The sequence below is a fragment of the Canis lupus genome, chromosome 5, assembly GCF_048164855.1.
Source record: "Canis lupus baileyi chromosome 5, mCanLup2.hap1, whole genome shotgun sequence".
Lineage (NCBI taxonomy): Eukaryota > Metazoa > Chordata > Mammalia > Carnivora > Canidae > Canis > Canis lupus.
Genome location: NC_132842.1, coordinates 72,222,122 through 72,238,013, shown reverse-complemented (window position 1 = coordinate 72,238,013; position 15,892 = coordinate 72,222,122). Strand labels below are relative to the sequence as shown.

Here is a 15,892-nt window from a genome sequence, read left to right as displayed (position 1 = left end):
ATTCAGCAAACATTTATTGAGTGGTAAATTCATGCTAGTCACTATGCCAGAAGTGAAAACAGAGGTAAATAAATCATAGTCTTTATCCTTTACCCGTAGAGAGCCCATAGCCTTGTAATGGAGACCAGCACATAGATTGTTTCAGGTTAGTGCAATAAATGCCTTGGAGGAAGAGATTATAGAGTATAGCCCAAAAAGAAGATGGGGTTCCTAACTGCGGTAAATACACCAAATGACCTATTAAATAGGTTAACAGGTACTAGTTAAGTTTGGAGTGCTTTGGACAAAATTATTATCTTAATAGAGTAGAAGAAGTGCTCTGGGCTTGGATCCTGTTATTGCCCAACCTCTTACCAGCTATGTGATCTTAAAGCGGTATCTTATTTTTGGAAGCTCAGTTTCTTATATCTATGAAATGATGAACATATTACATGGATGTAATGAATATATTACAGTGCTATAAAAGCATTTTGATGACCATAAGGCCCTATCTATAGGGATATATGATGATATTATTAATATAGATCACAATTATATTATACATGTTGTTTTGGGAAATGACGTAGAATTAAAATAATGATTGCTTAATTGGAATGTTGTCTTAGTAACTATAAGGAAACTATGAGACTAATTCATGATTTTTGTCTTTAATCTCACACTCTCAATAGAGTAAAATAATATATATAATTATGTTTTCTCCTCCCTAGACTGACATCAACAGATACCCTTCCTAAAAGCAAATTTCTTGCACTGGGATCCAAATTTCGATACAGTGGCCGGACTCAGGCTCAGACCAGGCAAGCTAGTGCTCTGATTGACAGGCCTGCCCCACACTTCGAGCGTACAGCAAGCAAACGGGCATCCCGGAGCCTTGATGGAGGTTTGTATTGAATATTAATGATTTCTTGTGATTCTAACTCATTAGGGAGAGATAAAAGAAGTTCAGTTGTCTACATGGGAGCCAAATTAAAGAATCTCAGTGGTAAATGAAATGGGTCTTACTAATTGTCTGTTTCAGTAGAATCATCTTATGAAAAGTAGAACTGAATTTCAGAGAGAGTAGTAACTAGATAAGGTTCTGCTGCTAGGTAGTAGTGGGTGAACACTGTTAGAATTTGAATTCAAAATCTCTGACATAGCATGAAAACCTTATGTTGTATACTGAATGAAAAATTACTCTTGATTTAAATAGTTGTTTTTTTCAAGTAGGAAAGAGGAGAAGGGGTCTGACTCTCTAGAGCATTCATTTAAAAAGTTTAGATCAGGGCAGCCTGGGTGGCTTAGCGGTTTAGCACTGCCTTCAGCCCAGCGCGGGATCCTGGAGACCTGGAACCTGGAATTGAGTCCCACGACAGGCTCCCTGCATGGAGCCTGCTTCTCCCTCTGCCTGTGTCTCTGCCTCTCTCTCTCTGTCTCTCATGAATAAATGAATAAAATCTTTAAAAAAAAAGTTTAGATCATTTGACCTGTGGCAATTAGAGACAGAAAAAGCAATAGTATTATTGGAGTCTCTAAATTTTGTTTAAATAAAATAGGGAATAAATAGATAAGTTTTATGATTGTATACACAATCATATACCAACATCTTCTGTATACCAACAGAAGATCTTTCAGAATTTTTCCTAGTCTCAAGGATTTGAGAGTATTCCTGAAACGAAGTAATAAGCCATATTCATTTCTTTATGCCACGTAAAAAAAAATGGCTAATACATAAAATTTCAGAAGGCAGTAAACAAATAGAGTAGTGTTGATTATATTTATTAGGGTCTCACCAGGGCCCAGCTCTATAAAACAATCCCTGTAAGTTTCCCTAATATGCCATCTCTAGCTTAGAGGCATATATATATAAAGAGGTGGGGGCAACCCAGGTGCCTCAGCGTTTTAGTGCTGCCTTCGGCCCAGGTTGTAATCCTGGAGACTCGGGATCAAGTCCCACATCAGGCTCTCTGTGTGGAGCCTGGTTATGTCTCTGTCTCTGTCTCCCTCTCTCATAAATAAATAAAATCTTTAAAAAAAAAAAAAAAGAGGGGGGCCTAACAGGGAAAAGTCTCTCTCTTAAGATGAATCGAGAAGGATCTAGGAAAAGGAGGGAAAAACAATTTCCATACACTTGTTTCTAATTTTCATACTGAGAAGACAGCACACAGAGAAAAGAAGACATTTGGAAACAAAACTAAAAAAAATTGAGAGTCAGGATGTGATTTCTGAAAGCAATACAGATCTCTCTATAGGTAGGTAAAGCTTTCTAATTTGTTCAAGATACCAAAGCTCATTAACACTTGAATCTTTGGTTATTTTTGCTATTAGAAAGAAAGGATACATCAGGTATAATATCTAAATAATGAAGAATTTCTATTTAGTGGAAAATGCCATGGGATATGGTATCAGACAAAAATAGGTCTAGCTTTGCAGTTTATTCTCTGTGAGATTGAACAAGTCACTTAAACTTTCCAACCTCAGGTTCTCACTGAAGATTGGCAGTAAAAACAATAAAAAAAAAAAAAAAAGCTACCCAAACCCAAGGTAAACTGAAAGTAAGACACTTTACTGGATAAGGAAGGAGATGCCTGATGATGTTACATAATAGTGGTAGACATGAGGATCAAGTGATCATATCTAAAATTTACCTTGTCCGAAACAAGTTTTGATTTTCCACGTCCCCAGCTGTGCTTTTCTCTGACTTTCCCATCAAGCCTAGGATTAAACCTTGATTTTTTTTCCCTTACCATTTCTAATGCTTAAATTAATCAGTAATTTTGTCTAGCCTACCTCCAAGTGTATCTCTGACCACTTTTCTCTGTCTTCATTGCCAATACTCAAGTCCCAGCTGTCATCACCATTCACCCAGATCCAGCAACAGCCTTCACCATGCTTCTGCTTTACTCCCCCTTTGACCCAATAGTCAGAGTGGTCTTTTAAAAATGGAAATCAGGGACACCTGGGTGACCCAGCCACTGTCTTTGACACAGGGCGTGATCCCAGGATCCAGGATCGAGTGCCACATCAGGCTCCCTGTGGGGAGTCTGCTTCTCCCTCTGCCTATGTCTTGGCCTCTCTGTGTCTCTCATGAATAAATAAATAAATCTTTAAAAAATAAATAAATAAAAATGGAAATCAGATAATATCAATCCCTCTAACAGCTTCCCACTGCAACCACAATAGGATCTAGATTCTTTAGATGGCCTGCAAGGCCTTACACAATCTGGCCCCTCCTACTTCTCTGACCTCACTTATTATTATTTTTTTTTTTTTTTACTTTTTTTTTTTTTTTACTCCTTTCTGCTCATTCACTAGGATCTAGATCTGTGCTGCCCAATATGGGAGCTACCCACCACATATGGCTTTTAAAATTTAAATTGAATTAAAATTCAGTCCCTTAGTTACATAGCCACACTTCAAGTTCATATTTGGCCACATGTGGCCACAGGCTACTAAACTGGATATCACCAGATTTCCATCAGAACACAAAGGTCTACGGGATGACACTGATCTAGACCCATGCCGAACTCATTCCACCTCTAGGTCATCGTCCTTGCTACTCCCTCTTTGAGAATGTTCTTTCCCTGGATTTTGGGATGGCTGACTCCTTCTCATAACTCAGGTCTCATTTCAAACAAAGCTCCTTGAAGGACCTTCTTTTTTTTTAAAGATTTTATTTATTCATGAGAGAGACAGAGAGAGAAGCGGAAGGAGAAGCAGGCTCCATGCAGGGAGCCTGATGTGGGACTCGATCCTGGGACTCCAGGATCATACCCTGGGCTGAAGGCAGGTGCCAAACCGCTGAGCCACCCAGGGATTCCCCCCTTGAGGGATCTTCTAAATTTAGATATAGACCACTCAATCACAAACAGCTACCTGGCCCCCCGCATCCCCAGACACTCTTTGTCCATTTTATTTTCTTCATAGTACTTATTGCTGTCTGAAACTGTTTTGTTTGGTATCTGTTTACCCATAGACAGTAAGCCGTATGAGGGCAGAGACCAAGTTTGTATGTTTACAGCTGTATCTCCAGTGACTAGAACAATATCTGACATGTAGGAAAAGGTAAAGAACATTGTTGAACAAAGGAATAAGTGAATAAATATCTGAAAGAACATGGGTTTTGGAGTTAAACCAACCTGTTCTCCAATCCACTTATCAGCTATCCAATCTTAAAAAAAGTTATTTAATCTTTGAGCCAAATTCCTAGTGTCTTCATGATTGAATAAGACAAAGCCCGTAATCTGTCTTGTACTGTTACTATTAAAGCAGCCCCTTCGAACTCAGGACAGCAGAGAAACATGAGAAAGAAGCATGGCTTGTATGGAAGCACAAAAGTCTTACTCCTTGGGTAATCTCTTTTCCAAGTGTGGCTGACTCAGATTCTGATTCCTCTTAAACTGAGCAAGATGTCTCTCATATATATGCTCCCATAATGGAACCAAAGTATGGCAGCATAATTCTGTATGATACAAAATAAAATAACAATGCTGTGGCCAGAATATTAACAATAGTTTAATGATAGCTAATGTTTTGGTGTGACTTACTAAATGTCAGCCATTGTGCTAAGTACCATATATATATCATCTGATTTATTCCTCATGAAAACTCTCTGAGGTATTATTATATTATTACCGTGCCCATTTTATAAATGAGAAAGCTGAGGCACAGAGATTGAGTAACTTGCCCCAGAAGACAGATCCTAAATGCAGGGGTTGAGCTTGGAACAAGGTCTATCTGAGGGTAGAACCCAAACCTTTAACTTCTATAACTGCACCTAGGGATCTTTTTCGTGGGAGAGTTCCTTATTTTTAGATTCAGTGTCTTTATTAGATAAAGGGCTATTACAGTGTTCAAGTTCTTATTTCGATTTTGGTTATTGTGTTTTTCCAGGAAATTTCTCTTCCATCTAAAATTTTTTTAAAGATCTACCTATTTATTTTAGAGAGCAAGTGCAGGGGGAGGGGCAGAGGGAGAGAGAGTCCTAAGCAGACTCTACATCAGAGCTGACATGGGCTCCATCTCGCAACCCAAGCTGAAACCAAGAGTCAGATGCTTAACTGGCTGCACCACCGAGGTGCATATCCACCTAATTTTTAAATTTATTTACATAAAGTTGGGTATCTTTTTTAATATCTCTATGAGCTATAGCAGTGTCCCCTTTTATGTTCCTGATTTTGGTAAGCTGTGCTCCTTTTTTTTTCTTGTTACAAATCTATTAATTTTATTAATTGCTTCAAAAAACCAACTTTTGGGTTTTTTTCATATTATATATATTTAATTTATACCAGCTAATATCTCCATTATTTTCTTTCTACTTTCACTGAACTATTGTTTTTCATTTCTCGAAGTGGATCCCCTTGCTGTTTATTACTTCTTATAACCTAATCTTAGAATTTAAGTGGCTTTCCTAAGGTCACATAGCAACAAAACTAGAAGTGGAGTCTAGGACTGTTCTCCCAGACTCATGTTTTTTACTCTTCACCATGATGACTTTTTTTTTCCAAGAAGAGGAAGAATAAAAAAAAATTTTTTTTAAGATTTTATTCATTTACTCATAAGAGACATAGATAAGAGAGTGAGGCAGAGACACAGGCAGAGGGAGAAGCAGGCTCCATGCTGGTTGCCCAATGTGGGACTCGATCCCGGGTCTCCAGGATCATGCCCTGGGCTGAAGGCAGGCGCTAAACTGCTGAGCCACCCAGGGATCCCAGAATAAAAAATATTAATATTCATTGAGCACTTAGTATATGCAGGCACTGTTCTAAATATTTTACATGTGGGTACTCTTAAGCCTCTAAACTGAATAGGACTAATTTTGTCTTTAGTTTTGTTTCCAAATGTCTTCCTTTTCTGTGTGCTGTCTTCTCAGTACAAGAATTAGAAACAGGTATATGGAAACTGTTTTTCCTTCCTTTTCCTAGATCCTTCTCTATTCATCTTAAGAGAGAGACTTTGCTGGGCAGCCCGGGTGGCTCAGCGGTTTAGCACCACCTTCAGCCCAGGGCGTGATCTTGGAGACCTGGGATCGAGTCCCACGTCAGGCTCCCTGCATAGAGTCTGCTTCTCCCTTTGCCTGTGTCTCTGCCTCTCTCTCTCTCTCTCTCTCTCTCTCTGTCTCTCATGAAAAAGTAAATAATATCTTAAAAAAAGAGAGACTTTTCCCTATTAGACCCCCCCAGATGTGTGTGTATATGTATATACACATATGTGTGTATATATATATATATATATACACACACACACACACACACATACATACACACATATATATGTCTCTAAGCTAGAGATGGCACGTTAGGGAAACTTTTACAAGAATTGTTTTACAAAGGCCCTCACTTTAATGATTCAAATGAACACTCCTCCGTTTTCAGTTCTATCTGGTGCTCAGAGCATCTGCTTCACCAGCTGAGAAGCTAAAACTGGTTCAGATCCCAGTTTATACGCTAGAGTAGTAAGTCACAAGGATAGCTAATAATGATGACAAAAATTTTTCAGCTTATATTTTTGTTGCACTTTTTGCATTTCAAATCATTTCCATATATTCCTATTTAGTACCAACAACCTAAAGAATAAGAAGCATTTAGGAATTCTTGGTTTAAAAAAAAAAAAAGGAATTCTTGGTTTAGGGGCGGGCACCTGGGTGGCTCAGTCGGTTAAGCATCTACCTTTGGCTCAGGTCATGATCCCAGGGTCATGAGATCAAGTCCCAAATCAGGCACCCTTCTCAGTGGGGAGCCTGCTTCTCCCTCTCCTCCCCACTTATGCTGTCTGTTGCCATCTGTCTCTCTCTCTCTCTCAAATAAATACTTTTTAAAAAAGTAAATAAATAAAAGAAATTCTTGGTTTAATCATGAGGAGACTGGGGCACAAACTATATAACTTGTTAGGGTCACACAATTTGTTCATCCACTCGGTGAGTAGTAGTTGCAGTGATTCTTGCTAAGGGAGTACACCCATATCATCTTCAGAACTTTAAAACAAAACAAGTATCCAAGCTTCACTTTTAGATACTTCATCTGTCTGTGGTGGACCTGAGTATCAGCTGGGTTTTTTTTGTTTGTTTTTCAAAATCTGCAACAATTCATGTGGGCCCTCTGGTAGTAGAACCATTGATATACCTATTGTACCTGTACCATACTAGCAGAAATTGTGCTAGTAAGTAACAGGACCTAAAATTTAAGTCTCCTTTTACTTAATATGATGGTTGTTTTACTCCTCACTGCCGTAATATGTAACTGTCTCAAAGTTTCTGTTGTTTTTAGACAAGAGCAATATAATACTGGAATTAATGGGTCCAGAAGATTATCACAACACTTCTTTGTCTAGACATTCAGAAATGGGAAATAATCGAAGTTTTAAAGTTAATCATTCTCTGTATATGCACCTAAATATTATAATAGCTAACAAATTCACAAAATTAAAGAGCCAAGACATCTTAAAAAGCAATCACTACATCCAATAAATATACTGAAAAACATTGGCTCATACAATCTAAATGAGTGAATTATATGGTATGTGAATTAAATCTCAATAAAGATGTTTAAAAAACAACAACCAGAGTCACTGCCATGATTCTCTATTATGATCTGTACTTTGTAATCTTCTTATTGAGAAAAGGACGGGATACCTGGGTGACTGAGTCAGTTCAGCAACTGCCTTCAGCTCAGGTCATGATCTCTGGGTCCTGGCATTGAGCCCCACATTGGGCTCTCTGCTCAATGAGGAGTCTGCTTCTCCCTCTGTGTGCACACTTTCTCTCTCTCTCAAATAAATAAATAAAATCTTTTTAAAAAGAAAAAGGAAAGAAATTTGCTTCTCTCCAGGGCTTCCAGGTAAAATCTTTCACTTGAATTGCGTATCAGTGTGTGCATAGTTAATTTTTTCCCAACATACTGTTGAAATGATACTGACCCATGACAAAAAAAGTATGAGGACTTAGAGGTATGACATTAAAAGTTACTAATATTTAGTGTTTATGAAGTATTTTTATATCCATTGAATATGCTTCCCTAACTATTCTATAGAGTTAATATCTTCTACATTTTACAAATGATGAAACTTTATGCCTCCGTTTCTAACTGCCAGTTTCCACACTTATACCTACTTTTCCACAGACAGTGCAGATTGCCAGGGCTAGGAATACTACTGAAGGCATAAATCATTTGGCTCTGCAGTATTAGTATTGGATTAAAACCAAATGCAAGTGGCAAAATAACACATGGTGAAGCATGGGCTATGTTTCTATGATGCCAGGCAGAGTTGAATTAATTCTTTGAGAGGAGGTGTGAATACACATGTATAATGATAGTTTAACACAACTGTGAGCAAAATATTTTGTCACATTCCCCTGTGTTGTTAGATTTGGTCTGCCATCTGCCATTCTTGCATTGAGTAGCTTAGAGCACCCATGAGTATCAAGGACTTGTAAGAGGCCAGAGTTTTCATGGGAAGATAGATGATTCTTGTGTTTCTGCTGTTTTTCCTAAGTATGCTTTCTTTCACTGGAGATCACTACAGAGTCACAAGCATTTTTTTCTTGAAGTTTTATGTATGAAGAAGTTGTAAATTCCAAATTTTTATGTGTTTTGATGAATGGAATTCCTTTGTTTTAGCTAGTATTTACTCCTTATACATCAAAATGTGTCAAGATAAATTAAATTCGGGGCATTGGGGTGGCTCAGTTAATTAAGTGTCAGAGTATTAATTTTGGCTCAGGTCATGATTTCAGAGTTATGAAATGGAGTACCAAGTTGACTCCACACTCCACATGGATTCTGCTTGAGATTCTTTCTCTCCTTCTCCCTCTGCCCCTCCTCCTGCTTTGGCATGTTCTCTCTCTCTCTCTCAAAAAAAAAATCTTTTTTTAAAAAAAGGTAAATTCAGTATACTCAGTTTAAGAAAGCAGGAAAGCATATACTAAAAATTCTAAGGATTTCCATGCAAAATAATTAAAAATTTAAAAACTCCTAGATGAAAGGATAATGATCTGTTATCAGAAATATTAAATTACATGGAGGGGTACATGGGTGGCTCAGTTGGTTAAGCATTGGACTAGAGCTCAGCTCAGGTCTTGACCTCAAGGTCATGAGTTCAAGCCCTGAGTTGGACTCCACGCGCAGTGTGGAAACTATGTAAAAATAAATAAATCATGTGGAGACATACAGCATTCCTAGGCACTGCCAGATAAGTAAGGTTTTACTACAAAGTATGTGTAGGTTTTTTTTAATCCCTGAAAGGATGAAGATAAGGCATAAAGAGTATGAATAGGTGGTTTTGAAGTAAGCAAAATGAAACTTAGATGCCTAATAGTCCAAGCCAAAACAACTATTAACTCTGAAGATTAAACTTTTGTCATAAACCTATATTGCATATTATCTCTAAAACAGTCTGTAGAGAGCCTTTTCCCTAAGTCAAGGTTTCTTAATCTCAGCATCCTTGGCCTGTATACAGTAGATGTCAGTACCTCCTACTTCTCTTCCCAGCTGTGACAATCAAAAATGTCTCCAGACATTCCCAAATAACCCCTGATTGAGAACCACTGCCCTAGATACATTAGAGAAGAGGAACTGTAATACAAATTGATAAGATTCTGAGAGATGGTAGGACAGAACTCAGAAGGTTTTTTTTTTTTTTTTTTTTTGGGGGGACTAAAGGCCATGGTTATGAATTCATATTATTTTAATCAAATGACTTATTAAAAAGGAAAATAACTGGTTCAAAGATTTGCCCTTTAACAAGCATCAGAAGAGTGCATATCTTACCAGAAGACCAATTTATCAAGTTATTTTGTAATCACTATAAGCAGGCTTCACAGAAGAAGTCAGACTTGATCCTTTCTCCCTAGAACATATTTTTTAGGATCCTAAAATCACCTATAAATAAATGGATCTATATTTCAATATGGCTTCATGAAAGAAATCAGACTTAACTAACCTCTGTATTTTTCTTTATAGACAACATTGGAAGTTCTTGAAACAGAGTATGAAGTTGAACAATCTTGCTAACTTTTTAAAGAAAAGAGTTTTTAATTTCTATTCTTATTTTGATCCCTTCTGCCCACTTCTGGAACATGATAGCACAGTTCAGCTTTTCTTCGTAGCTTTTTTTATTGCCATGAATTACCTGGCAGAGCACTAATGATTTTTTTTTCATCTTCTGTATGATAGCCCACTGGACACTGTGTCCTGGATTCACAACTATTTTACCTGATGATTTTGAAGTAGTACAGTGGCTCTTACCTTCACTTATTCTTTTCCCTTTCTCACGTAGCAGCAGCTGTTGATTCAGACCGAAGTCCTCGGCCCACCTCCGCACCAGCCATTGCTCAGAGTCAGGATGCAGAAGGCACCGTTCCAGGTGCACCTGTCAAAAAAACAGTCGTTTCTAAAGCACAGAAGGAAACAGTGAAGGATGAAGAGAAAAAGGAAGAAGGGCCACCTGACCAAGCTGAGCCAGAGCCCACAGAAGTGTGGAAGGTATGCTATAAGTCTACATATCTGGCTAGTTCACTTTCCGATTTAGATATATTAACTCCTTGGCCAGGAAGGTTTTCAAAGCATTGATTCTTGTAGAATTCTAACAAAGTTATTTATTCTTTACTCTTTCTAAAAGAAAGACTATGAATAACCCCATGAACCTACAAAATACTTTTATAGAATTATGTCATGAAGACTAAGTCATCCAGGTTTTCAGGTGGCCTACCTAAACTATTACCTAACTTACATCTTTTTATAAAAAGGTAAAGCACATCAGCACTGTGATCATCTGCTTTTAAAAATAATTTGGACTCATCCAGAAGGAATCTTTTTTTTTAAGACTAAGCTCTGCTAATAGGATTAAAATATAATTTGATTTCCTAAGATGAGTATACTTGCAACATACCCAGAGAATATCCCAGTTAGTATTACATAAGACACATTGATGTGGTTGTTCAACTCAAATTGTTTACAAAAAGGGGAAAATCCTTATGTAGGAGATTTTATGCCACTGAGTTGCTTACAATTCTAAGTTGATTATATCCACAGTCCCTGACCTTGTTGAAAAAAATCACCAATTAGCAGATTTCCCAGGACTAACAGTAACAGGACTGATCTTTTATATGTTGATAAGCTTTTTAAACAAATTTAAGCAGTGATGGAGTTGAGGTGTTCAGATTTACTGACATAAATATAAGTATCACTGTTGACAGCAGGAGTTAATAGAGGCAGTTTTTAAAAGAAAAATTATATTTTTATATGTCTGCTAAGAAATTTAAAACTGGAAAAAAAATTTTTTTAAATGATGTAAGACCTTAGTAAGTGCTCTCACCTTGCCACATGGATTAATCCTATTCTTTTGGACCCGGTTCAATATCTAGTTTATCTGTAGAGCAGTGGCCAATTTGGCTGTTTTGACTATATTTAAAAAAAAAAAAAACTGTTCAACATGACATGCCATTTTTACTGTCCTTTGAGGCCAGCTTGAGTCCAAAGAGAGAAAAAAATTGAACAAATGGTGGATATTTGTCCTTTAAAAATTTTTTTTTTTACCTAGGCAGATGTGCATGACATTGGCCGTCAGCTTCAGTATCAACAGCGCCTTTTTAAGGTTGACTACCTCAGTTTTTAATGTTAGGGTATCTCCTCTAGCACTTTTGGCTATCCCTCTATTTGTTGTATTAACTAGAAAGTGTTGGATTACTGGAGTTGTCAAAGGAATCTTTTTTAAGTGGCTAAGATTTCTTTGGTGTTCTGCTAGCATATTTGTAGCCTATAAGTCAGACACAGGTGTCTTCAAGAATAAGTTCCTGTTGCTCTTGGGACCTTGGCAGAATGAAGAGATCACTTCCTGGTATGTGCTTCCCATTTAAGTGCCAGTAGGTGGTTTCCTTGCCAGTTAATTCTGTGTAAGTATATGTTTTGAGATACTCGTGTAGAGATCAGCCTGAAAACTACCTCTGAAAACCTTCCATTACTGTAATAGTAGTGACAGAATTAAGGGTGACTCTGAGTTGATTTTATTTGTAGCAATAGAAAATAATTATGGAATTTACCTGAAGCAATAGGTATTATATAAAGCAAGAGTAGTAATAAAATAACCTTGTAACTTTGTAAATTTCATTATCTAACATGAATTTGGTGCCAGATAGAGGTAGCTTTTTGGCATCTTGAGTCATTTAACAAGACCTGTTTTGCAGGTGTGGAATAATATTCTTCCCCTGTGTACACCATTATCTCATTTAATGTTCTCTGAAGAGGCATGACTACTTTTACTACTTGGCCTCCACTCTTAGACTGAATTAGAGGCTCTCAATTTCTTGCTGATAGAAAAAAGCAAAAGGTCATTATTCACTGAAACAAGTAATTATTTTAAACTACCATTTGCTAAACATTCACAACTCTATGGATATATTATCTTCACTTTATCAATAACAAACTTAAACTCAGAGAGGTGAAATAACTTGCTAATGACCACACAGCTAATGTTAACAGGATTCATAGAGGAAATGACCCAAATTGTCAGTTATCCTGGTTGTTAAAAGTACTATCGCTGGATGTGCTTATGATTTAACAGTATTGCAAAGTTTGGTGTTATGTTCTCTACATTCTGTCCTGGGGAAAACAGCGCAGTGATATTGTACTCCAAGGTAATGCTGCCAAGTGTGATTAAAAAGAATGTGTCAAAACCACAGATTGGTTAGGTTCTATAAAGAAGTTAATGATACAAAGTGGTTGATTTGATCCTTAATCAAAAGTTTTCTAATTTTGAAATACCTACTGCTTTAGGCATTGCTGACTCTAAAATGCTTCCTCTTAATGGTCTGTTTGGGTTTTTTAAATTTATACTTACTCTATTTTGGGTATATAAAATGACTATTACTAAAGGTATTTTGAAGCTAGACAGGAGGCCTTAGTTTTTCTCTTCCTACTATTAAGGACAAATCTTGTTCATCCACCAAACACATGGGCTCCAGCTCCCTGGAGAGGAGATGACAGAGTGTTGAATGTTGCAACTGAGCCCTATGTGTGCTTATTTATAAATCAGCCTTGGAAGTAATTGCATGCATCAGTAACAATTTGGATTGAGTTTATTTTGATGTTTTGTTGTCTAATAAACTCAAGAGTTAAATTGCCTCCTTAAATATATTGATCAACTAACAAATTTTTTTTGTATTTACCTGCTTTATGTCATATGTGGTTTATTATATCTGTGCTTTAACTGTAAAGATTTTGTTTCTGTCATGTATGTCATACCTTGATATCTTCATTTGTAAATTTGTTTTTAAATGTTAAAGTACTTCCAGATCATAAAAAAAAGCCAAAGCAAAAACACATGCCTTATTTAAGCCCAAATTATTCTTTGTATAAGTACTTTTTTATGAATAAGTATAAATATGTTTTCTTCATCAGTAGAATAATTATCTTAATTTTCTTTTATAATAATTTGGCTGTCTATATTACCTCTTCAGCCTTGAAAATACGATGGTGAACTAACAGATTACTGTTGAGAGTAACGTCCTTTCCTGTAATACCCCCCTAAGACTGCATCATGTTGATTACATATCAGCTCATTTTGCCAGCTTAAAGATGTGGCTTACTTGGAAATAATACTATTCATAGAAATCTACTAATCTAAAATGTTTTTGCCACTCTATTTCTTAAATGTAGGTGGAAAAAACCCACATCGAGGTCACAGTACCTACCTCAAATGGTGACCAAACACAGGTTTGTGCCAACAGGCCACTTGTTCCTTTTCTCCTCCCTCTCAATTTTTTCTTCTCCCCAATTCCCTTTCCTTAAAAAATATTATAAAATAAAGGTTCAATGAGCCAATATTTTATCATTTTTCCTTTTTTTTTTTAAATAATGGCAAAACAGAAGCTTGCAGAAAAAACTGAAGATCTGATAAGAATGAGGAAGGTCAGCCATTTTTCACTTTCACAAAACCACATTACTGTCACCCATGCTGACTTCTACAGTGCATTAAAAAGACAGTGATCCATTCTTTTCATTGATTTCTCTTAATCAGAAATTACTTTCAAATAATAGATATATATTTGTGTATATATATATTTGCATATGTATACCAAAAGAAATTATAATCCTATACTATTTGTTGAAATTTTTCATTAAAATAAACTTCCCAGTAGGAAAATATCTTTTCAAACACAATGAAATTGGTGAAGACCAAACCAATCCTTCATATTTAAACTTTATAAGAAATATTTCAGTGGCACAATATTCTTGGAATCACTGACAATTTTTGAAAAATACTTACTATGGAAACCATCATAGCAGCAACTCCTGGTATTGTTCATAACTATGTGTTTTGCTGCTCTGTGCCTGTTCTTCCCAACTGTAGAGTGGGCTATATCAGTTCTTACTGAAGAGAATGTTGACTCTACTCATGTATAACGTACCATACCTTAGATCTTTCTTACGAAAGGTATTAGAGATACACCTACTGTGTTATTACTAAGTATGAAATATGTTTCAAAAAGGTAAATGTTTTAAAGCACTTCTCTGTGCCATGAAACATGGAATTTCAAAGCTTCTTAAAGTATTGTATTTTAAGGTAACCCCCAAACAGCTCAATTTCAAAAATGAAATAAGATAGCTTATTACGTAAAGAAGCCAATGAAGCCGGGAGCACTGTCTATTTAAATAAGATCATCACTTTCCTCCATCATTCATAAACAGGGTCATCCGTTTTCTAGTGGTAATGTGTTTTGTGTGTGTCCTTGTAGTTTTGTGACCATTTCATGTTGGCATATGCTGCGCTGTGGACATTTAATTTTTTTAGTTTGCCAATTTGCAGTTTTTTCCCGCAAGAACAACATTTTAATTTTTTATGCTTTTCTGTTTTTCCCTCTTTCATTTTCACAGAAAAAGAGAGAGAGACTAGATGGTGAAAACATTTATATCAGACATAGCAATTTAATGTTGGAGGTTTGTATGAACTTGAAGCTTATTTCAGTTGGTTGCCTATAACCTTCTGCATTCTTTGCTGATTGCCCTTTCTTTATGCTGCGTTTGGTTTTGCATGCCATTGCATGAGAGAATTTTAGGTTCAAAATGCTTTTGCATGTTGGTAAATATGAAGATACGCAACCATCTCTCCTTCTGACTCTTTAGTTTCCATCTGTCATACTTATCTAAAAAATATATGATTGGAACTATCCCCTGCCTTTTGTGGTTCCATTGTTTATCACTTGGAGAAAATTCTACATCACTGTTTAAAATCCGTGAATTTTCCAAGAGTATAAACTCCTATTATATGTCCCAAGCATCAAATTTGTACCATTTTTTTCATCTTTTGAACTGATAAAGTGTGGAAAAGTAGGAGAAATGATCACAATCAAAATGGACTTAAAATATTGGGGATACTAGAAAATGACAGGATGGTCAGGAAAAAAAAAGATACAGGAAGGAAAGAGGCGACCTGATATTTAATCAGTAGTTAGTATGATATAAGATAGTTTAATACGAAAATAGGTCTGTGGGCATAAGATTATTATTTTAAAGACAAGAAAATTGAGCCTTAGAGAAAATTAATTTCCTTTTGGTCACAAAGCCAGTAAATTAGTAAAGCTAGGATTTCAGTTAAGGTCTATCTACCTCTATTAAACTATACTTATTCCATTCAGAAATAGCAACATACTGTCTACTATTGGAATTGTGAGGTCATTTTCTCACTACTCAACAGTGATGAGAATTTTACCAGGCTTATATTATATTAGTATACTTATCTAGTTTGGAGCTCCACATTGGATGGGGAAATATAAAACTAATTAGAAGACTCGGGGAACTCTATAAGGAAAAAAAATGAAGAACACGGAGTTATCTGTGTGGAAAACACTGAGGCTACATTAGTTTACACCTCACAAAGACTCTTTTTTCTTTAATTTTTTAAATTTTTATTTATTTATGAT

General features: G+C 36.2%; 1 protein-coding gene across 47 annotated transcripts in view; it reads left to right on the top strand.

Annotated features, from left to right (window-relative positions):
• The window catches only part of EPB41 (erythrocyte membrane protein band 4.1), a 198,063-nt gene that overhangs the window by 138,212 nt on the left and 43,959 nt on the right, over positions 1–15,892 (top strand). For 31 of the 47 annotated variants that reach the window (XR_012031626.1, XR_012031625.1, XR_012031624.1 and 28 more), the window contains 5 exons: positions 708–880; positions 10,252–10,457; positions 13,629–13,685; positions 13,839–13,880; positions 14,847–14,909. Coding sequence is in view for 36 of the 47 variants with exons in the window: in XM_072827514.1 (XP_072683615.1) it covers positions 708–880; positions 10,252–10,457; positions 13,629–13,685; positions 13,839–13,880; positions 14,847–14,909 (541 nt within the window). In the remaining 11 variants the exon portion in view is untranslated. The remainder of the gene's footprint in view (positions 1–707; positions 881–10,251; positions 10,458–13,628; positions 13,686–13,838; positions 13,881–14,846; positions 14,910–15,892) is intronic. The other 16 variants (XM_072827516.1, XM_072827513.1, XM_072827494.1 and 13 more) reach the window with 5 other exon arrangements.